Source organism: Dermochelys coriacea, chromosome 6, assembly GCF_009764565.3.
Source record: "Dermochelys coriacea isolate rDerCor1 chromosome 6, rDerCor1.pri.v4, whole genome shotgun sequence".
In the NCBI taxonomy this organism is placed as follows: domain Eukaryota; kingdom Metazoa; phylum Chordata; order Testudines; family Dermochelyidae; genus Dermochelys; species Dermochelys coriacea.
The window spans coordinates 14,543,853-14,568,831 of NC_050073.1; the positions used below are offsets into that span (position 1 = coordinate 14,543,853).

The 24,979-nt window shown below is 42.1% G+C and overlaps 1 protein-coding gene across 1 annotated transcript in view; it reads left to right on the top strand.

Annotated features, from left to right (window-relative positions):
• Window positions 1–24,979, top strand: part of TESMIN (testis expressed metallothionein like protein) — a 37,821-nt gene that overhangs the window by 6,598 nt on the left and 6,244 nt on the right. Inside the window, exons 2-9 of the mRNA XM_043517915.1 lie at window positions 6,959–7,076; window positions 9,100–9,158; window positions 12,549–12,707; window positions 14,926–15,046; window positions 16,907–16,983; window positions 19,486–19,577; window positions 23,818–23,889; window positions 24,475–24,577. Coding sequence (XP_043373850.1) covers window positions 6,959–7,076; window positions 9,100–9,158; window positions 12,549–12,707; window positions 14,926–15,046; window positions 16,907–16,983; window positions 19,486–19,577; window positions 23,818–23,889; window positions 24,475–24,577 — 801 coding nt within the window. The remainder of the gene's footprint in view (window positions 1–6,958; window positions 7,077–9,099; window positions 9,159–12,548; window positions 12,708–14,925; window positions 15,047–16,906; window positions 16,984–19,485; window positions 19,578–23,817; window positions 23,890–24,474; window positions 24,578–24,979) is intronic.

Below are 24,979 nucleotides of genomic sequence, written 5' to 3' on the forward strand. Positions count from 1 at the left end.
GGAAGGAGTCCAGTCTGTGAAAGAAGCTTATTGAAACATCTCAAAGGGTAAGATTTACCTGTATGCAGTTTCTTAATGTATTAGGCTTAAACTTGCATGTTTTGTTTCGTTTTATTTGGTAATTTACATTGTTCTGTCTGTTATTACTTGGAACCACTTAAATCCTACTTTTTATACTTAATAAAATCACTTTTTGCTTATTAATTAACCCAGAGTGAGTGTTTTATAAAGGGCGGACAATTCATGAGTTTACCCTGTATAAGCTTTATATACAGAGTAAAATGGATTTATTTGGTGTTTAGGCTCCCAGAAAGACTGAATATTGGGTGCTGGGAAAGTCCCTGTGAACTGAGAAGCCCCTGGGCTAAGTGAATCTTCGTTTCTGTGAACTGCAGGGGTGTGTGGCCTAGCCTCTTGGTCTGTGCTGGAGCCAACTGGTGTGTCTAGCTCAGCAAGATGGGAGTGGAGGGAAGCTTTTTCTGGCAGAGGGGTTTGTTCTCAGTAGTATGCCAGCACATCTAGTGACAGTCTTGAGGGAGTTTCTGTGACCCAACCTGTCACAGTGGCGTAGCTGAGCAGGATCTGTGCACAGCTGATTGCTTTGAGATACTGGTAGTGATTTTAAGTGAGTTTAAGTGTGATTTCTGGAGAACAAACAAAGTGGTTACTGGTTTATTATTTTCTGTTTGCTTATTTCGGGTAAGGGAAATCGAGGGAACCTTTTCTGGCAGGGGGGTTTGTTCTCAGTGGTATCCCAGTACATATAGTAACAGTCTTGAGGGAGTTTCTGTGGCCCAACCCATCACACAGTCAATCTGAGATTTTTAGTAGCAGTGTCTGGTCAGGATGCGCCTGTGCAGTAGCAGTCTCACGGCACCACTCGTGCCTCATCTAGCTCGCGCACACTACAACTCCTGCAGTTCCTTCTCAGCCATCCTCGGCTTAAGATAGAGTCTGGTAGCAGTGTCACTAAGAGCCTTCAAAGACATTATGCTATCTAACTTAATCTAGTTATTACCCTTGTTTATTAGTAATTTGTTACTTTAATTAATATAGTTCTAGTTAGCGTTAGTTAAACTTTGTTAGATAGCCATAAAAAAACTTTTCATTTTCCTACCTCTCTTTTTCATAAATATGCCTGGCTCCCCAGGGTTTAAAAGATATACTTCTTGTAAGGACGCAATACCAATTTCTGATGGCCGCTCCTTATATGTCTGATGCTTAGGTAAGTCACACGTACCGCAGAAGTGCGCTCACTACAACAATCTCAAAGTGAGAGCAACGAGAGATAGGGATCTTTATCTTAAACTTATTTTAATGGAGAAATTCCTCACTTCTACTTTGGGCCCTGGACAGCCCGCAACAAGGGACTCCACGGGTCCATCCTCTATGGATAGACTAAGTGCCAACTCCTCTACAAAATCGAGGAAAAAGGCCATGTCTCCACCAAGCCAAGAACTGTTAAAAAAGAATAGTCCCCAGCGAGATCCCTCCCCATGGTGCTGACCTCCTCCAGAATGAGCACCATTGATGCACTGGGCACCTCCAACACCGTCCGCTCCATGACCTCTGCCGGCAGGAGAAAGGAGTCGAGTAGCAGGCACAAAGCGACCTCCTGCTCCACAGCACCGACTATCCCTACAAAGGGCATGGTATCGCAACCTCAGCCACCTGTGATGGCTCCCCATCTGGCACCAAGCTCATCAGCACTGAAGAAGGCTACACATAAAGGGTTGGCACCAGGCTCACTTCCACCTAGGGCGGCGGCGCAGAAGGATACAGCACTGCATACAATGGTACAATCCCCCTTATGCACTTGTCATATATGGAAGTGTTCTCTGTTCCGAGATCTCCACTGCTTGGCTCTGCCTGCTTGCCAGTACCGACGGCACTGGACCAACCAGAATCTTCCGATGCTCCACCTTTTTTCGAGTGATGAGGAGGACAACATGGAGGAGGCAGTCTCATCTGGACACTCCTCCCCAGCAGACACAGAATCTCATTATAGATCCAGGGAACAGAGCACCAGGGACTTCCTCCCATGGCTCACTAATCCATGGATGTGCCCTCCCATTCCATTTCCCATTAAGTGGCCACAATGGGACCCATGGGCAACCTACAGGTCTCAATTTCACAGATCTCCCACTTCCCACAGGAAACCCGTACGCTCTGTGATGACGTTGGTATCCGAGCCCTCTGAGGGGACAGAGGAAGTGGAGGAAGACAGGGATGAGACCACAGAATATGAAACATCCCTTGATCACAACTCCTCTTCTTCCCCTGACAAGGCAGTTATGCTCCCGCCTCCCACTACTACAGATAACTTCAAACACTTTCAGGAGTTATTGCCATGGGTGGCACAGAGCCAAAATATTCCTCTTGAGGAGGTTCCAGAAACGCAACACCAACTCCTCAAGATCCTACACACTTCATCTACGTCAAAAATAGCTTTGCCCATAAATGACGCTCTGATGGAACCTTTAGAAACAGTGTGGCAAACCCCTGCCATCATCCCCCCAACCAATAAGCATATGGACAGGAAATACTATGTGCCAAATAAAGTCATGGACTTCCTTTTTTCACACCCAGAGCCTAACTCCTTAGTGGTGGATGCAGTCAACCAGTGGGGCAAATATCCTCAATTCAAATCCACACCACAAGACAAGGTTTGGAAGAGACTAGACTTCTTGGGGCAAAAAGTTTACTCTTCTGCGACTTCAGTTCCACACAGCCAATTACACACTATTAGTCACCAACTACGATTGTGATAATTATATAAAACTGAACGATTTCATCCAGGAAATTCCAGAGGAAAAAAGAGATCAATTCCATGCCATTGTCAGTGAGGGACAACTTATTGCTAGAACAGCACTTCAGACATCCCTCGACATGGTGGACACAGCGGCATGCATGACGCCAACAGCTATCGTCATGCACAGAACATCCTGGTTGCACTCATCTGATATTCTGAGGGAACTCCAGACCAAGGTAGAGAATCTTCCCCTCGACAGGGACAAGCTCTCCTCTGCTAAGGTGGATGATGTCCTCCATTCCATGAAGGCCACACTGAGGACCCTCAGGATCTACACACTCCCTAACAGGAGATGCAGATACCAGCCTTACAATTGTAACAGAGACAGCACGTCTCAGCGCCAGCAGAGACCATACAACAATCAAAGACAAGGGCACAGACCACGGAGATGTTGCCTTACCCAATCTCAGGCTGCGACGTCCCAAGCACCACCAAACAAGACACAATTTTGAAACGTTGGTCAAGGGTCTAACCGACCTCCCCTGACCATCAGTGCCAATAGAACAAACAATCCAAAACTTTGGTCATTGGCTTCGACCATTTTACCATACGTGGGCCTCTATCACCACGGACCATTGGGTTTTAGAGATCATTCAAATGGGTTATACCGTCCCCTTTACCTCCATCCCACCTACCCACCCCCTTTACCCATTTCTCTTCAGGGACCCTCTCACAAGCATTTATTGAGATAAGAAGTAAGAACATAAGAAAGGATGGAGATGGATGGCAGGAGAGAGATCACTTGATCATTACCTGTTAGGTTCACTCCCTCTGGGGCACCTGGCATTGGCCACTGTCCGTAGACAGGATACTGGGCTGGATGGACCTTCGGTCTGACCCAGTATGGCCATTCTTACGTTCTTAAGTACATTACCTTCTACAACTAGGGGCCGTGGAACAAGTTCCAACACAACACAGAGGGAAGGGATTTTATTCTCATTATTTCCTGACTCTAAAAAAAAACCCAGAGGTTGGCAACTCATACTAGATCTCAGAAAACTCAACAAATTTGTCTGTACCCACAGATTCAAAATGGTCATACTGAACTCTATCATCCCTGTGCTGGAAGAGGGTGACTGGCTCTAAACTTTGAACCTGCAAGGTGCTTATTTTCACATTACTATCCATCACGCTCACAGAGAATTCCTATAATTCACAGTGGGACAAGATCACTTCCAATACAGAATACTGCCATTCAGATTGTTGACAGCTCCAAGTGTCTTTACCAAAATCCTAGTGGTGGTAGCTGCTTATTTTTGCAGACAGGGAATATTGATATTCCCATACTTAGATGATTGCCTGCTAAAAGGCCCTACTCTGACAGAAACATTATGCATTACTTGACAAACCATCTCTCTTTTTCACTCCCTAGTGCTACAAATCAATGAAAAGAAATCTATCCTAACTCCAGCACAATGATTGGACTTCATAGGAGTGCACCTGGATTCAGTGGAGGCTAAAGCATCACTCCAATGCCCGGATTCACAGCAATGATCTCCCTCTTATGATCTCCTATGGGTGTCTGCACACACCTGCCTATAAGTCTTGGGACATATGGCAGCCACCACTTTCTTTGTAAAACACACCAGACTCAACACACGTTGCCTTTGAGAATGGCGGAGCTCGGTATATATTCCACGAAAGCACAGCCTAAACAAAAGACTTGCACCGACCCCAGAGGTTCTACATTCACTAGGATAGTGGACAAACCCGATAAACGTTTGCTCAGGCATCCCGTTTCAACAGGATCCATCATCCAGACAAATCACAACAGATGCTTCACTGATCGCATGGGGAGCTCACCTAAACCAACCTACAATCCAAGGAAAGTGGTCCCCCACTGAAACACATTTACACATCAACCCTGCTTGAATTATGCACGTTCCACAACACATGCCCTCATTTCCTCCTTCTTATATGAGGCAAAACGATAAGGGTCCTGACGGACAACTGTGTGTATGTTCTATATAAAGCGACAGGGTGGAATAGTTCCCACTCCTTATGCACAGATGCCTTAAACTATGGAACTGGTGCATAAAACACATCACTATTACAGCAGCATACCTCCCGGGTCAACTGAACATGATGGCGGACACAGTAAGCAGACAATTTTCCCAAGAGCACGAATGGGAACTGAATGATGAAATAACACAACACATATTTCACGTATGGGGATCCCCACACATACACCTGTTCATGACATCAGTAAACAAGAAATGCCCAAAGCTTTGCTCATGAGCAGGACTAAGGCCATGATCCCTAGGGGACGCTTTTCTCATCAAATGGAACGCTCCCCTCCTATACACATTCCCACCAATACCTCTAATCTCCAGGGTAAAATACAAAATACACAAAAAAACACAAAATACAAACTGACAGGGCCAAAATAATACTCATAGTACAGACATGGTTCCCTTACTTGAAACCCATGGTGATGTGCACATCGTTCACTCTCCCTCCCCTATGGAATCTTCTCTCTCAGGACGATGGTCAAGTCCTCCATCCAGACCCAGAGAAACTTCAGCTGATGGTGTGGCTCCTTCACGGCTCCACTGCGATGAACTAACCTGCTCAGAACATGTAAAACAAGTGTTAATAAACAGCAGGAATCACAACACGCATACTACTTACCTTCAAAAATGGAAAAGATTCTTCCTATGGTGCCAGAACAAACAAATAGCTGCAAGCCAGGCACCACTTCCACTAATCCTGCAATATTTATTATCCCTAAAGAACTCAGGGCTTGCTATGAGCTCACATAGAGTTCATAGAGTTCATCTTGCCACCATCACAGCCTTCCATCAGCAGCTAGATGGGACTTCGATATTTGCTCACCCGATTACTAAGCAGTTTCTCGCAAGCATACAGAACATGTACCCAGACATCTGAGAACCCACGCCAGCATAGGTCTTAAATCTACTCAGAAGTCTAACCATAGCCCCATTTGAACCTTTAGCCACATGCTCATCACTTCACTTATCTATGAAAGTGGCATTCCTGGTCGCCATTAGATTGGTGTGAAGAGTCAGTGAAATAGGGGCTCTCATGGCTCACCTGCAATACACAATATTCTTCAAGGATAAAGTGACACTTAGAACGCATCCTTAGTTTATGCCCAAAATATTGTCCTTGTTCCATCTCAACCAACTGATTCACTTACCTACATTTCATCCAAAACCACTCACTAACGCTCAAGAGGCTGTCCTGTACGCATTGGATTAGCATTTTATCTGGACAGAACGAAGCTCTTCCAGAAATCACCTCGACTTTTTGTGTCAACAACAGAACGATCAGAAGGCTCTGCCATATCTACGCAAAGATTATCTAAATTCATATCCAGCTGTATCCATATGTGCTATACAACACTGAAGCCCCTCCGGGCGTCAGAACCCACTCAACAAGAGCCTCATCTACCTCCATAGCATTTCTACACAATGTGCCCATTCTAGACATCTGATGTCTGTGTTTGCCACACCGTTTCTAAAGGTTCCATCAGAGCGTCGGGCTTCTTAACACACATTCACGAACCACTATGCAATTACTCTTGGTTCAAGCTCAGACACAAGACTCGGCCTCACTCTACTAGCCTCAGCAACAAACTGAACTCCAAAGTCCTTTCCATCCTCATGAGGGCTCTGCTCTACATTCACCTGAAGTGGAGCACCCACAGGGGCAGCACTTGAAGAAGAAGAGACAGTTACTCACCATGTGCAGTAAATGAGGTTCTTCGAGATGTGTGAATCCCTGTGAGTGCTCCACTACCGACCCTTCTCCCCTCTATTTCAGAATACGAGCTAAACACTCCACGGTAGAGAAAGGAACTGAAAGGGTCGGGGCGTGAGCATGCTAGATGAGGCACCAGTGGCACCTCAAGACTGCTACTGCGCATGCACACCCTGACCAGACACTGCTATTGAACATCTCCGATCGATGGCACCGGGATGCATCGACACCTGAAATGGAGCACCCACAGGGGGACACATCTCAAAGAACCTCAGTTACTGCACAAGCTGAGCAACCTTCTCTTAAACTTTGAACTAAATGGCTATGATTTTTCACAATTGAAATCAAATAGCTAAATTTTTCTATAAATGCATTGAAGTTAAAGAAAGAAATGAATGAAAGAAAACTATTCTCTTTCTATAGGTATTCAGACCGCTACTAGATCCAGTTACTGGTGGGAATAATTGTATTTGTTATGACCAATTCAAAGGAATGCTTAATAGTTGTGTACAGTCACAAGCCTTGCCAGAAAGCGCTGATGGTAAGTGTTTGGAGAAGTCACCTACTGTGAGTTTGATTTTTTTTAATTTGGTCTTCCATCTACAGCTGACAGTATAAATGATTGACTGTCCCTGTATATAGAAGATTCTCTTTGTGTCTGTTTCTGTATGACTGCTCAGATTTCTAGTTTGTTTTTCTCCTCAAAGTGAATTTTTTATTAGCACTTATTAAAGTGTGATGGGATTGGAGATGGATGTTTTCTGTTTATCCATGCATAAGGTTATGTTTATGTCACGGAGGTCATGGAAGTCATTTTCTGCTTCAGCCCCAGGGGCCCCCTGCACAGTTCCAATGACAGGCGACAGCCTCCTGAGGGGGCCCTCCTCAGCATTCCAGCAATGGGTGACAGCCTCACGCAGGAGGATGGGTAGGGGTGCCTTTGGCAAGTGGCTGAGGGCGTCCAGTTTTCTCTTTGGGAAATATGGTCACCCTGCAGCCCCCAACTGCCATCAGTGGAGGGGGGCCCCCCCTGTAGCTTCCAGCTGCCACATGAAGAGGGGGAACCCCACAGCTCCCAGCCACCATGGTGGTAGGGGAAACCATGGAGCCGCAGCAGCAAAAGTCATAGATGGGTCATGGCTTCCGTGAATTTTTGTTTATTGCCCATGACCTGTCTTAGGGAGATTATCAGTCTTCAGGTTATTTTAGATCTTGACCTCTCTGCTGAGTCTGCCAGCAGTGAGTGCCATTTGTAATGTGGATGCTTACACATTAGAAATAAAACAGCAATCACAAGCTCATTTGTTATAAGCCACTGAACAGCTATTAAATGGGAATGATTTTTTGTCATTACTCACAAGGCCCAAATTTGAACCAGTTACTCAAAGGTAAGAAGTATGATATACCATCACCAAACCTCTCAATTGTTCCCCAGTGCTCTAATTTCTGATTGCAGGTTAGCTTTGTGACCTTTGATCTTGCTATGTGATAATGCGGGCTTTATATCATGGAGGTTGAAAGGAGATTGTTTTTAATTTCTAGGCAGTATTGTTTCTACCCAAGTACCTCTTTTTACTTTGATGTGCATAAGGAATCGGAAGAAATTTGATAGAGTATGTATTTGAAAAAATTATCATAGCTCACTGGTTATTTTGAAAAGATTTAAAGTTCAATTAAAGGATAGTTTTCTCCTTGGTTCTTTGAAAAGATATTGCTCACGTTCAAGTAGGTAGGCATGAGCTCTCGTCTCATGAGCTCAGTAATGGCCACTTTGCGCCCTGTCCATTCATAGGTGTACAAGGGAAGGAGAGGGGGTGGGGGTGGGCAAAAGGAGCCTTACACCATTGCATAGAGGCCATGCACAGTTGCACTCCCTGTGTGCAAAAGTATTCCTTGCTTACTAGCTAAAGGGGTGAAGGAAGAGACAGTATAAAGCCGGATATACAGAATTGGACAGATATGCAGAAGGGATCATGCTGCATCTTCCTAAGCAGTGATGCCGGGGGTGTGCTCCCTACAGAGGGATTGTGCATCCTTGAAGAACGTTGCCTTTTGGAGCTCCCCCTGCAATTATGCTGCTCTGCATCAGTCGTAGCATGAGCCAGTGCCAAAAAGTCAAAGCTGCCTTTATATGGGTGCCAGACCACAAAGCATGTTCTCCAGTTGTTTCTTCTAATGTATGAGGTATCTCATAGCCATTTGTCATATGATCAGGTATTAGAATCCCTCCAGTGGCAAGTTGCACATTCATTAGTCTTTATTAACATAACATCACTGAGAAATGTATAATTTTTCCCAGCTGTTTTGAGAAACATCAGGCTGGCTCAATATTGGGGTCTCTTTTCCCAACATTCCTGACAGGAAGTCTGTTATAGGAGAACATTCAATATATTTATGCAAGCCGGGTTGCACTTTCAGAGTACTTGTTTTAATTTTTGTCAGTGTCCTATGCAATCCTGTGATGTCCAAATCTTTTTTCCTCAGACTTATAGTATAAAAGATCTCTTAATGTTTGTCATTGTCCTCATTGTTTGTTAAAAAAAACCCTCCATTTTGTGTGACAGAACCTTTCAGTGAGGTCAGCACTTTACCTCAGACTACTGCTCCTGTCTGTGATGAACTTGTAAGTATGAATTTAGGATGTTGTTATTATTTTTCTGAAAGTTTGTGTTGTTTGTTTTTGATCTTACAGGCAAAATATTGTAGAAATTGAAAATGGAAATCACATAAACTGCCAAAGGGTAAAATGTTTTTTCAAATACAGTCCTACATATTCCACATACAACAGAAAAAAGAGAACATTAGACATCCATTTATGAAAATCTTAGCTGTAAAGTTAGGCTCCTAAATCCTCATTTACGGACTAATCTAAAACCCACTGAGTCAATGGAAAGACTCTGATTGACTTCAATGGGTTTTGGATCAGGCTGCTAGGCACCTAAGTAAGTGGCTGATTTTCAAAAGTGCTGAGGACCAGCAGCTGTCATTGAAGAGAATGGGTATTTCGGGATTGACAGACTCAGGTTAGTGGAGCTTGCACTACTGCGTTGAAAGTAGCTGAGTAGATATCGTGGTTTGGGCTGGAGCTCGGGCTCTGAAGCCTAAGGAAGGGGGTAGGCTTCAGAGCCTGAGTTCCAACCCAAGCCTCAACTTCAAAGCACTGCCTACACAGTTCTTTTTAGATCACTAGCACAAATTCCAATTGCCCAAGTGTCTCATCCTGGGCTGGGAGACTTGCTTCTGCGGGCAGTCTGCAGGCAACATGGATGTACCGAATGAGGCTGGGCACATGCATAAGTACTTTGCTAAATCAGGTCCCAAAAGAGACACTAGTCTTGCAGATGCATTTTATTTGATAATGTAATGCACTATAGCTGCCATGCCTGCCCCCCAAAGGATTTCCCCAGCCCAGGGGGATCTTGGATGGTGTAGTAGCTTCTATGCTACCCCTCTGCCTAAGGCAGTCACATGGATTGTGGCCAGTCATCCCTGTACAGTCAGAGAATACAAATGTGGCTTATGGCTACCTTTGCACATATCCCATCCTGAGCTATGCCATAAAACCCTCAGCTGTCACTTAGCATCTGAGCCTGTATTATGTTGCATGCATACAAAGGGGCAGAGTTGAGACTGGGGTACAACTATAATATTGGCAATTCCTACTGTTGGAGTGCTTCAGTTTGCAACCCTAACATTTTCTTACTGTGTTTGGGTTTTTTAAATGCAATTTCCTAGGTTTATAAAAGACAAACCATAAAAACAAAGAAATTCCAGGTTGGAGAACTTTTTGCTAGACATCTCTAGAACACTGTCATGAACAAGGTGTGCCAGGGTTCCTGGTGAGTGCTTTAGTGTGTGCATTGAATGAATCAGGGCTTTATTCAGAGGTTTGATCGTTTTGCAGTGGGTACTACAGTTTTTCCATGTACCAGCTTGACAAATGCTTTATGGTAGATAGTGTTGCCAACGAGTAAAGGTGTGGCAGTTCCCATTTGAAGAAGAGTGCCACCAAAGTTTAGTCACTGACCACTGTGACAAATGTTATAGTATGGAAATGCTGCTTAAACTGTTAGGTCCCAGTCATAGAATATCAGGGTTGGAAGGGACCTTAGGAGGTCATCTAGTCCAACCTCCTGCTCAAAGCAGGACCAATCCCCAATTTTTGCCCCAAATCCCTAAATGGCCCCCTCAAGGATTGAGCTCACAACCCTGGGTTTAGCACGCCAATGCTCAAACCACTGAGCTATCCCTCCCCACAGTCCTGAAGTCATTGCTCAATTGTTAATTAAATTAAATCCCTTGGGTCCATAGGGCTCAATTTGTATATTTTATGACTAATTAATGTGTTTCACATTAGTTGCTAAAGCAGTTTCTTAGCTTCTCCAGTGCAGTGAGGAACTGAGCTGATGATTGCCAGTATAGGAAGGGAGGGAACGTCTTTGTTACTGTAAAATATGTCTTTGTGCATTACCCATTGTTATTCTTTAGAAGTTTAACCCTTCTGCCCGTCAAAGTTGGCAGCAACAAGGGCCGGGTTCAGTATCTAGGGGTTCCATTTTACTAACACAAGGCAAAACCGGCTCAAGCCCTCACCCAGTGACCTGGGACAATTACATACCACCCCCCTGAGCGCCTCTAAGAGACAATTCTTCCCCTCTCGCAAGCACGGAGTCTGAGTGTAGCAAAAGCCTTTTAATAAAGGAGGGAAACACCACAAACAGGATTCATAATACAAACCATGACCAAATGACCCACCCCCAAGGAAGTTTGGCAGTGTCCTTTTCCCCTCAGGGTCTTAAGTCCAGCAACCCAACAGTGACCCCACCCACAGTTTCTGACTTTGGTCAGTGCAGCCCCAGAGTTCAGAAGTTCATCTGCAGAATTTACCTCCCAGCCTGGGTGAAGGTGGAGGGAGGTATGGAGGGGGCAGCCTACATGCTCCGCTGCTTGGGTTGACGGCCAAGTGCCACACCTCTCCATGGGGTTCTTCTGCAATCTTCACCACCAGCTGCGCCTCTCCACCAGCTGCCCTGCTATCCACTCTGCTCCCAGTCCTGCGGTCTGCTCTGCTCCGCCAGCCACCCTGCTATCCACTCCGCTCGCTGTCCTGCTGTCTGAACTGCTCCGCCAGCCGCACTGCTATCCGCTCCATGCCTCTCCACCAGCCGTCCTGCTAGCCGCTCACCAACTAGTCTTCAGGCCCTTCCCCCACTTAACACAGTTCTCAGTAATCTCAGCTCTTCAGTGACTTCAGCTCTCAGTGAGTTTAGCTGGTAATAGGGGAGCCTTAGTGCTGGTACACCACAAGACCAAAGTAGGTCCAATGCTTAGATCTAGCTATCAGTGATTTCAGCTCTGCAGCATGTAACAAGACTCCTAATGGAGTCAAAATTAGGTTTGTGATACACTGTGGAGAGAGGAAAGATCAAAGTGGTGTTTAGGGCCCACACTGCCACATACACATACCTGTCCCCAGCCTCTCTCAATTCACTGGTTTTGGAACCCATGTCTCTTACCTAGCGAGTGCTGCTTGGTTGAGGACAAGTCCCTCCGTCATAAAATGCCAAGTACAGTTCTACTGTCTTTGATTCACATAACCAGGATAACAATGCTTTATTACTCCTGCCCCAATAACAAAGAGACTTGGGATCCCACAGCAGCCAAAGTGACCATTTGTGCAGGCAGTCCATTTTGTTTGGCAGGGTGGGTGTGCTCATGCAAACGAGATCAGCTCCTGAAGTCCTTTTCCACAGTTCACCACCAGATGTCAGGGTAGAGCTCACTCTGACTGTTACATCAGTATTTTCATTTGAATATTAAATGAAAATCATTCAGCCTAAACTGTGACAGTTAGAACTAACTATTCTCCAAATTAGGTTTGAATACAGTTTTTGCTTTAAAATGTATTGTTTATGCAGCTATAAATTTTCATCTCCTGTCCTACTGGCACTGCAATTTAAAGTAGCATTTAAAGTATTAAGTATTAAGATGTGAAACCATTTATTTTTTTCAGGCGGAAGTAAGAGAGGCAATTGTTAGTAATATGGCTAATAACCAAAAGGAAGCAGTTTTTGAGAATTCAAATGCAGGAGAAACCAGCTGCAAGTTACTGACTACACAAAACGTAATGGAGGACCCCAGCTGTTCACACAGAAAAGATTCCAATCCAGTGGTAATTTCTGCCTGAAACTTACAACAACAGTACACATTAAAGGAAATTATGTTTGTTTGTTTGCTTATTTATTTGCATTAGAGTAGTCTAGAAGTCCCAATCAGGGCACCCCTATGCGGGTGCTACACAGACAAGTAATGAGAAGGCAGTCCCTGTTCCACAGAACTAATGATCCAGGAGCCTATATTTAATTATACTATATTTTGTCTGTATTTACTATATAACATTAGAAAAAAAGCAAGCTGTGGAGTTGGCTACATCCAAAAAGAGATGTTTGCTCTATAGTTATAGTTGAGTGAACAAAATGAAACACCATTGCAGAGCCATATTTCTGTCTTGAGGGACAAATCCTGAACACAGCACTAGTAATTGGAATGTGTCCTGGGGAGTTCCATGGTTGGGGAGTCTAGAAAGTTATGAATCCTTCCCGCTGAGGTGAGGAGCAGCAGCATAGCCATTCAACGGCATTCTGCAATCAGACAGATAGGTATTCTTATGAAAACTTTTGTATCTATCTGCCTAGAACAGGGGTCTGCAACCTGCGGTACGCGTGCCAAAGGCAGCACGCGAGCCAATTTTTACTGGCATGCTGCTGCCAGCCAGGGTCCCAGCCACCGCCCCCACTCAGCCCACTGCCAGCCTGGATGAATGGAACCCCAAGCCAGCAGTGGACTAAGCGGGGCCGGCGGACAGAACCCCAGATTGGCGGTGGGCTAAGCCGCTCAGCCCACCACCAGTCTGGGGTTCTGTCCGCTGGTGCAGTGTATTAAATTTCTCCCCATAGGAATGTGCAACTTGCGGAGTACCAGGACTGGCAGCCATAAGTATTACACCATAAGTAGCACATTCCTACAGGGAGAAATTTAATACACTACACCAGGGTAGGGAAGGCTGTGCCTCCCTAAACAGCGCGCCCCCTATTCGCCTCATCCCACTTCCTGCCCCCTGACTGCCCCCCCATAACTTCTGACCCATCCAACCCCCCGTATTCCATGTCCCCTGACCACCCCCTCTCGGGACCCTCTGCCCCCTGACTGCCACCCTCAGAACCCTCCACCCATCCAACCCCCCCGCTCTGTCTCCTGACCGCCCCCTCCCGGGACCCCCCTCCCCTATCTGTCCCTTCCGGGACCCCACCCCCCCATCCCAAGCCCCCCTGCCCCATCTCCCCTGACTGCTCCGACCCCTGTCCACACCCCCAACCCATGACAGGCCCCCCGGGACACCCACGCCTATCCAACCACCCCTGTTTCCTGTCCCCTTACCATGCCACTCAGAGCTTCTGGACTGGCCGCCGTAAACCGTAAGTAGCACATTCCTATGGTGAGCAATTTAATACACTACATCTGGCCCTGCTCAGCCTGCTGATGGTCTGAAGTTCTCAAAATATGTTCTTTCACCCTTATCAAAAATTACACTACAATTAGCTTAAAAACTTTACAACTTTATATATTACAGTAATCATTACAAAATGTATAATGTTAATAAATACATAGGTTTGATGAAACAAAGTAGTTGTACTTATGTGCAAAAAGAAAAGGAGTACTTGTGGCACCTTAGAGACTAACAAATTTATTTGAGCATAAGCTTTCGTGAGCTACAGCTCACTTCATCGGATGCATTCAGTGGAAAATACAGTGGGGAGATGATTTATCACTGAATGCATTTTTCACTGAATGCATCCGATCAAGTGAGCTGTAGCTAACGAAAGCTTATGCTCAAATAAATTTGTTAGTCTCTAAGGTGCCACAAGTACTCCTTTTCTTTTTGCGAATACAGACTAACACAGCTGCTACTCTGAAACCTGTACTTATGTGCCTGTGCTTAATTTGTGTTTTCGATGATTTACCTTCTAAAAAAATCTCGCATGTCTCGCACCCCTAGAAAGGGCATCTCGCACCCCCAGGGGGTGCGTGCACCCCAGGTTAACAACCACTGCACTAAACTGATAAGATCTGCATTTTAATTTAATTTTAAATGAAGCTTCTTAAGCATTTTAAAAACCTTGTTTACTTGACATACAACAATAGTTTAGTTACATAATACAGACTTACAGAGAGAGACCTTCTAAAAACGTTAAAATGTATTACTGGCACGCAAAACCTTAAATTAGAGTGAATAAGTGAAGACTCGGCACACCACTTCTGAAAGGTTTCCGACCCTTGGCCTAGAATGACTATCTCTTAGATGAAAACTAATAATTTGTGATGTATTTCAGGTGATCTGCCAGTTGAAAGGAGGTAGTCAAATATTCTGTATAAACAATTCTGGCACAAGAGAACTAAAAACAGTTCATCTGGTTCCCCAGTATCAAAACCAACATAATTATCTTCAGTCAGGTACAAAGAAAATGAAAATTTTAAATAATGTGTCAGATGTGCCACAAATAATTAACATGTAACTATGTGTTTGTGTTTCTAAGGAACAGCGGTGCTGAGATGAGCCAGGACTAATGTGGCTTCCACCAATTATTATTAATTATTATTTTACAGTGTCTGCTAGGTACTTCACAAAAAGATCACAAGATTGCTACAAGAGATGTGCTGAAATCAGTGAATTGATATATGATGTTAATAAGTAGATTACATTCAATAGGAAGCAGTTTTCTCCAAACCATATGCATTCTCAAGGATGACACCAACTTGCATTTACAGAAGCTTGCTGTCAAATGTTACTTTTTCTCCAAAAATAAAAAGCAGCTGAAGGGGCACTGATTTAGCATTAAGATTTTTAGTGATTTAGTACATTTTCATCTACAACAGCAATGCTGAATGTACATGTAGTTTAATTATAACATTTTAGTAAGCTTCTCTTTCCTCCTGCAGTATAACTTTCTTAAGAGCTATCTTACCGTTGTCTCCTTCCATGTTGTTTTTATTATTATCTGTTGTTTGTATTGCAGTAGTGCCAATGGGCACCAGTCTGAGATCAGGGTCTCATTATGTTAGGCACTGTAAAAACATGACTAACAGATTCAATTTCACAAGGTGCAGAGCATTTCCAACCCTGATTGACTTCAGTAGATTCTGCACATGCCCAACACATTTTATATAGTGTAAAAAAACCCAAGGCCCTTACCAAGGATAAATTTGAAAGATCCAAAATGAGGAAAATATTTATATTAAAATTCCAAATTCTATTACAGTCACAGTATCTCCAGAGGAAAGGAGGGTGAAACCATATCAGAGAACAACCATATGTCTTTATCTCCCATTTGACTAGACTTTCTTCCATTTTACTCACTTTCATAGTATGGAACAGAGGGCAATGGGAGGCCCAGTATTAGAAGAACCAGAAATTAAGTCAATTAAAGTCCCAGGGTGATGGACTCTAGAAATTTCCAATTTGAGCTTTTTCTGAGCTTGATTTTTTCTTACAACATCTGCAAGAAGGCATCTATAAATTAATTTCAGAAAGCAAGATTCATCTTGCCAATCTCATAGAGCCTAATATTCCTTTTTTTTTTCAAACTGGTGTGGAGGATTAATATGAATTAAAGTGAGTGGGACTGTTCACGTACTTCAAGTTAAGCATGTGTTTGAATGCATTGCTGAATTAGGACCTATGTAAAGAAACTGCTTCTAGGGCTATGACCTCCTCCTTATTTTTCTAGCAGTAATTTTTGTTCGTAGGCAAATACTTCTGCTCCAAGTGCATTCTTTTGACTTTGAAAGTTGTAAAATAAGAATCCAAAATAAATGCAATGGAAGTTTCTGTCAGTTCCTTATTTGTAAAGGTATTTTAGGCTATAAAATTTGTATTTGGAATATTTCTAAACATACTCGGATGCATTTAATGTCAAAGAGTAAAGGCTTCCGATGGTCAACTTACTTGTTGACAAACTGGTGATGGTCTTTGGTGACTGTGTGCAATTGTTTAGCATTTAATTCCAAAATGCAACCCTTTTGCAAAGTTAAAAGAAATGTTTCTGGAGAGGTATCTTCTGGGCCCTCCATTAACAGTATTTATTGTAGGGGAAGCATGGGTTTGGTTCCAAGCTAATCTGTGACAAAGAGGTGGAGGTGGAAGATAAACTCAGGAAATGTCCTTTTCTTTAATAAAAGAAAGGCTTAAAGATGCTAAATGGCACACCTGTTCCCACAAAGTTTAGGCTTAGATCCTGAAAACACTTACGCATATGTTTAACTTTATGACCTATGAGCAATCCAATTAACTTCATATAAACTTTTTCTTATCAGATGTGCCTAACCCTATGACAACTCTGTTGGGACAATTTTTACCAATTCCAGGTAAAGTGGATCTCAATGAACAACAGGTGAGGAAGCCTTTAAAAAAAAAGAAGAAAAAAGTAAATATACTGTCATTCCTTCGCTTAAAGCTTCTCATTTATTCATAAAATGGGATATTCATTCGACTTAGGGAAGTAACCAACACATTGTAAATTCTGTAAAGACCCTTTAAATCAGAATTTCTAGCTGTTATGTACATGTTATTGAATAACGCTTGGATAGGTCTGCATCCAGTGGACAATAATCTTAGATATATAGAGGCCTGTGATTTCAATATCATTTTTTGAAGAATGAAGGTGAACCCAGTATTAAGATCATACCTTTTAGAAAGAACGTAATTATTACAGTATCAAGATCTTAAATTTGGTGTTCATATATGAGCTGTTATGATGGGAAACTGTTTCAGGGTTTGTCTACACAGTGCCACAATCTGGACTATGGGTGTGTGATTTGTAGAGCTTTTTGAAGTGTTCCGTTCTAACTGCCCTGTGACGACCCTTCTGGCTTGCATGATCTAAAAATTATCTACTCTGAGTTAACATAGTCCTGTCTGAAACAGGACTACATCAATGCGAACTAGGTACCTTTTACAAATAGAAAAGGAGAACTTGTGGTACCTTAGAGACTAACAAATTTATTTGAGCATAAGCTTCCGTGAGCTACAGCTGTAGCTCACGAAAGCTTATGCTCAAATAAATTTGTTAGTCTCTAAGGTGCCACAAGTCCTCCTTTTCTTTTTGCGAATACAGACTAACACGGCTGCTATTCTGAAACCTGTCATTATTCTAGGTACCTTTTAGTTCATGTCAGAAGAGTTTACACAGGGTAGTCAGAGATCAACAGTTTAGTGTGCTCTACAAATCACACACCTGTAGTCCAGACTGTGTCACCATACAGACAAGGAGTTAGAGACTTGTTTCTGTTTGTAAATGAAACCACAGCTTCCTGATTTTTGCCTGAAAAGGAGGAAACACTTCATCCAGAAGCTTTGAAAAGAGAACATGAGCTAAGCATAGTAGTCTGAAAATTCACACTTGTGAGGTGCCAATTATCCTTCAACTCTCATTCAAATCTGTCAGAGTTGAAGGTGGTCAGCACCTTGGGGGATTGAGCCATAATTGGAAGAAACTCCCACCATATATAAAATATGAAATGGTTTTGGAATTAAAATTCACTTTTGCCTTTTGTGTTCATGTGTGAGTGTTTGTTTAAAATGTCAAGATTTGAAGTGGAGCAATCACAGCTCAATGCATAATACATATGCTGGGCATTAATTTTTTCTGTCATTGTAAGCACTCTGGCGAGCATCCTCCATTGTACTTCATTAGGATTTCCCTCTCCTCTGCCCATCCGGGTTTAAGATTTGAAATGTTCATTGTTAATTAATCTTTATAAGGAATCAGGTTGTTATCCTTGTTATTTATTTATTATCACTGGGGTAGTTGTTAGAACAATAAACAATGCATCCGATGAAGTGAAGTGCATCCGATGAAGTGAGCTGTAGCTCACGAAAGCTTATGCTCAAATAAATTTGTTAGTCTCTAAGGTGCCACAAGTATTCCTTTTCTTTTTGCGAATACAGACTAACATGGCTGCTACTCTAAAACCTTTTAGAACAATGTGTTAGTTTAAATAAAACAATGGAACAGAAGCCTGATAAGAAGATAGAAAGCCCTGGATTTCTAGTCTGTCAGTACAAATAGAGTTCAAATCAATAGTGACTGGGAGTTATTACCTGATGACGTGCGATTTGAATGATATTAATTTGCATGAAATGTGTCAGATGAATTTGTGGCTCAGTCGAATTCGTAGTGGATAAGTATCTATATCAAAGAAGAGAGAAGAGAAACCCCAAGCGCTGAATGGAGTAAGACGCCTGAAGTTTTCTCTTATTCCTAAAGATGGTGTCTGCAGGTCAGGGTGAAACACACTGGAAATGTGGTGCAAAAAAATTTTTAGTTTTGTTTTCCATATCTTTCTGTATCATCTATTTCTACATTCCTTCCCATCCTCTTCTTCCCAACAGTCCCCTGTTTTCTCCTTCTATCTGTATAACCTCCCAACAGAGCCCCAGCCTTTCTTTCTCTGATCCTCTCCAAAAAAGGTCCTAACAGTTGTTTCTCTCTTTAAATTTCACATGCTCTGGGGCCAGTCAAAGGGTTTATTACATTTAAACTCAATGGAAAACATCAGTGGCAGTGGCCAGTGGCTACTGACTGCCGGAATTAAAAAGAGATTGGACCCAGACTAGACAGCAGCATGAAAATATTGTGCCAGTGCTGAACAGCAAAAATTAAACTTACTGCTAGTTCTCTGTAATAACAAGGACAAGGGTCCTGGCATATTGAACCTTTCTAAAGAATGTGACTACATATTTTCCCAAGATCTGTGCCTCCGTTAGTTTTATTAGTAACTTTTACCTGATTAAACCAGTCCACTGTTCTCTGTCTCATTCTCATAGTAACAGAAACGATTTGTCTTTATTAAAACTTAGCACAAACAGAATTTTTGCTTATTATTTTGAACAGCTTGAGAATGGATCCTTACAATCAGTAGCTAGCAGTGCCACATTCCAATCAGAAGTAAATCTTCAAGGGCCAACAAAAATGACTTTAGTTGGGTAAGAAACACAAAACCTTTAATTTGCTACTAATTTCAGTGTCAAGTTATTTTGTACAGTTGTAATATTTCTTGTCGTTTTGGAGAGTTCACTGCAAGCACTGATATTGTTCTTAATATGTCTTTTCCTCTCTCTCGCAATAAAGAAAGCATTTCTGTTACAATAATGCTGTTTGTCTGTAAATATGTAAATTGTTAAATTCAAGATGATGCTCAAAAATATGTTACATAGTTCCTGAGTTTTGTAGGACCAATAAAAGTTGTTGTTGCAGTTACAGTTGGACACAACAGAGAAGGAGATTGACACAGAGGGAACTAATAGAAACACAGCAGATTGCTGTGGTGGGAGCTTTATTGTTCTTCAGCAAAACTGAAACTAACAGGAAAGTGAAGCTTTGCACTGGGGAAAGAGGAGTGCTCCAACATTTAAAGGGACAGGACATCACATTTCCCTACCCTATTTTAAAAAACTTCCCTAATGTATGTACATTATCATTTATGTGGCTAACATGAAACACCTTAAAGACTTAACAGTGAGCTTCACTGACTTGTTGCTCATCTGCCCAACTTCTTTTTCAAAAACTTTGGAGTTTCTGCCCAGTGTTTCTTGATTTCAAGATGCTTTTGTTATCACCTTGATCTTAATCCAATTCACCTTGAGCTTCTCAATTCAAGATCTGCCAGAGAATGGTGGATACTTTCCTTCAATCACATACAAGGGTAAAACAACTCATTGTCCATGAAGGTGAACTTTCATCTGGAGTATCCCTTTGGGGACTAACTTTTCTCCAGTATAAGTCTTCAAAACCGTGGAGGTGTCTTCCAGAGCAGGGGTTCTCAGCCTTTTTCTTTCTGAGGCCCCCATACATGCTATAAAATCTCCATGGCACACCTGTGCCACAACAGTTGTTTTTCTGCATATCCAGTAGATTAAAAGCTAAGTCCGGCATTAGGGTGTAGCAAGCAGGGCAATTGCCTGGGGCTCCACACCACAGGGGGCCCTGCAAAGCTAAATTATTTGGGCTTCGGCTTCAATCTGGGTAGTGGGGCTCAGGCTTAGGCTTCAGCCACAGACCCCAGCGAGTCAACACCAGCCTTGCTCTCTGGTTTATTTTGGCAGACCCCCTGAAACCTGCTCATGACCCCCCAGGGGCCCCGGACCTCTGGTTGAGAACCACTGTTCCAGAGAAACTTGTGGCAACATCTGGTGATAGGCAGATGCAGTGAGATGGCAGCTCCAGTATCAAGCTGCATTCTTGTAGGAACTCCCTCGATCATGAATGATAGCATCTTTTACTCCAGCTTCTGATAACAGATGTAGTGCTAGGTCTTGATCAGTGTCACAAGAACTCTTGTCTTTTTCCATAAGATGAATTCCCGACTTCCATCCTTTCTTAGGTTCAGTCTCCATAGGTGTCTTTTTAGATGTATGGCTACTCTGTGTTGCTGGTCATTGAACTGTGTGACAGATCACAGCAATGTGTCCTTTCTTTTTGCACTTCCTGAAGATAAGCTGGCATGCCCAGCATTCCTTCTCAGCACATGTGGTTTATGCATAACAGCCACACAGAAGTTCCTTAAGTTCCCGTGGTCCTCTGTCTTGCCAGTGCAGGAGGGGAACTTCTTGATTCACATTAAATTTCAGCAAATCCTTCTCTGCGGTCTCCATGACAATTGCTATCTCATCAGCCTTCTTGCATGTGAAAGGGCTGATACAGTCAGTAACTTTTTCCACATCTGGTCATTGCATAATCCAGAGACAAATTGGTCATGTAGGGCATCACTTAATGTTTGTTGGAACTGACAGTGTTCTGACAACAGCCTGAGAGCAGCAATAAATTGTACTTCTGACTCTCCACTTCTCTGATATAACCAATATTATTCTGCTTCATCAGTGGGGTAGGAAGAAATGTTCCTGCATTGTTGCAGGAATTGTGGCAGACATGGCAGTTCAGGGCACAGTTGGAGACAGTAGGTCACACAGCAGTTCATATGCCTTTGAACCCATCATTGTCAGCAAGATTGAAACTCTTTGTATGTCTGAAATGGAGTTGCAAGCAAAAAGTTGCTCAAAACGTTCAAGGTACGCTACCCATGATTTCTGGTTTTCATCAAACTCACCAACATTGCCCACAAAAGTTGCCATTTCTCTGCTCTGCTGTTGGACTTCACATTTCCTGAAGGTCTTCTTTCCCACAGTGAAACTTTTTTTTCCTTTTTACTGTACACTAGCTGCACTTAATCTGCCTCTTCTGGCTATGTCTAAACTGCAGAATGCAGAATTCTTTCTGTGGTTGCACTTGGGCTCCCTCTCTGCTTGCTTCTTCCTCACTGCTTTGTTTTCACAACTCCAGCAGTAATTGCAGAATCCTTTATCTTTTGTTCAATTTTATTTGCCTACCTCTCCCTCTCTAGCTAGCTGGCTCTCACAGTCCCAGCAGCAAAAAGCAGCAGATTGTCACCTTATGCCTCTGAGTCTAGATGAACTTTTTTCCTTTTGATGATGATGTTGATGATAATGATTGTCTTCTTCAGGCAAAGGGAGCACTAGACACTCATGGGGTAAAAATTCCTCATCACTAATATGTTCTATTAGAACCCAGCACAGAAGGAGATAGACACAGAGGGAGTTGAAAAAAGCACAGCTGACTGATGTGATGGTAGCTTTATTGTTCAACCGGAAAACTGAAACTAACACAAAAGTGAGGCTTTGCACTGGGAGGATGGAGGGTTATGCTCAAACATTTAAAGGGCCAGGACATCACAGTTGAACCCTGCAAAAGGTGGCTTCCTTTGTACAGCTCTACTTAGAGCATTTAATTTTAACAACTGTTTGTCATACTCTCCAATGCTGTATTGGTCCCATTGATTCCCAACATTCTGTTCGCTTTTTTGACTGCTGCTGCACATTGAGCGGATGTTTTGAGAGAACTATCCACAAAGACGCCAAGATCTCTTTTTTGAGTTGTAACAGCTTATTTAGAACTTATCATTTTGCATGTATAGTTGGGCTTATGTTTTCTAATGTGGGTTACTTTGCATTCATAACATTGAATTTCATCTGCCATTTTGATGTCCAGTCATCCAGTTTTATGAGATCCCTTTGTAACTCTTCGCAGTCTGCTTTGGACTTAAGTATCTTGAGTAATTTTGTATCATCTGCAAATTTTGCCACCTCACTGTACACCACTTTTTCCAGACCATTTATGAATATGTTGAACAGCACTGGATCCAGTACAGATCCCTTGATGACCACTATTTACCTTTCTCCATTATTAAAACTGACCATTAATTCCTACCCTTTGTTTCCTGTCTTTTAACCAGTTACTGATCCATGAGAGGACCTTCCCTCTTATCCCATAATGGCTTACTTTACTTAAGAGCCTTTGGTGAGGGGCCTTGTCAAAGGCTTTCTGAAAGTCCAAGTACGCTATATCCACTGGAGCACCCTTGTTCATATAGTTGTTGACCCCTTCAAAGAATTCTAATAGATTGGTGAGGCATGATTTCCCTTGACAAAAGCCATGAAACAGACCTTGTTTTAGTTTTGGATTTTTTGGATCACTACATATATCTTCTACCTTCTGCACTCCAAACTCTTTGCAAACTCTCTGTAGTGCTGCAGATTTATCCCATACTCTAACTCTTCAGTAAAACCCCAGCTGAAAACTTCAATAAAAACCAGATTCTCCTCTCTCCCCATCACCTTTCCATAGGCCCAGTCACATCTGGGGTCCTTTCCTTTCTTTCAACTCTGAAATATTTCAAGAATTTGATATTCCTTTATTTCATGCTACATTAAAAGAATTGAGAAAACCTACATAATATGCTTTAAAAAAAATCTGAGTTTATCTGACGTCTCCTAAACCGTCCGATAGGCCTGCTGTATGTTCCGGCAGACTCCATAGTTGATGTGATGTTACAAGCATAGCGCATGCTAGGCATCACTTGGAGTCAGTGATTTGGACTTTGGGGACCTGAAAGAATAAAATATATCAGTTTTAAAAGTTAATTTATATGCTGATGACTCTAAATCTAACTATGGGGAATTCACCATATAATTCTATAGCTAATGAATCTTTCTTAATTATGCTGTATTTGCAAATCATCTTTAAATAATACTGATATCTGATGCTAAAAAGTCAGGATTTGTGGTTTGGGGGGAAAAGAATCATAATTTATTTTCATAAGTTTTTACTTTCAAGTATCATCTAATACCTTTTCTTTTTTAATCTTTATAGATTGCCTCTTAGTTCATGGGATACAAAGTCTAAAAAACCATGTAACTGTACCAAATCTCAGTGTTTGAAATTGTAAGTAACTAACCAACTAGCATTTATTATGAAATATGAGCTAAGTTTATTTTGGAAAAGGCAAAACTTAGAAAACACGAAATAGAATGCATACATGTCCCAAAATACACAACTAGTTTGTTGGGTTAAAACCAAAGAGGGTCAGATCCTTAGTGGATGTAAATTAGTGTAATGCCATTGTGGTCATTGAAGCTAGGCCTGTTTACACCACCAGTGGATCTGGCCCAGAGGTGTACATGACTACATATGGTCCAGAGTTTTGAAGAATAAAACCTGAAACTAAATAATATTGATTATAATATGTGGCAAGAACATTATGAAATTGTATCAACTTCTGTATACTTGGGGCTCACGCCTCTCCATGTATATATATATAGAGAGAAAGATACAGATGCTGATAGAATTTCATTATGTCATTATGATTTTGGCATAAATTATAAAATGTGCGAGAGAGAAGTAAGCATCAGATATAGTATGTGTGTGAGACATATATGTTTCTTGTTTGGTTACCAAAAATTCTTTCTTGAAAAAGGAGAATGATGAAAAATACTAAATTTGTATATATATTTGCTTTGTTAATCACAGATATTGCGATTGCTTTGCCAATGGTGATTTTTGCAGCAACTGCAACTGTAATAATTGTTACAACAATCCACTTCATGAAACTGAGCGGTTTAAAGCTATTAAGGTAATAAAAGTACAATATGTATCTAGTTCAGACAGGAAAAAATATATAAGTGTTTTTGTTGGTTTTGGTTTGGCTTCAAACATTCTGTAATTTAAAATAATTCGATTTAAAACCTAGATAGAGTAAGTGGAGTATAGTCTGTATATTGTTTTTAAATAAAAAAAAGTCATTGCAGTTAAAAATTTTCATTCACTTCATAGGACTTTTGATCCTTTTGTACCGTAATCGGTACTATTTTAGCTGAACTGTGAGGTATGTCCTCCAAAAAAATTGGAAGGAAGTGGAGCATATCAGAATTTAATTTAAGAAAAGATTTTCACTTGGAAGAAAAAATGTGTAATGTCTCAAAATCAAACAGAAGAAACTGATATCCAAGTTGCTATCCAATCTGACAGACCTCAA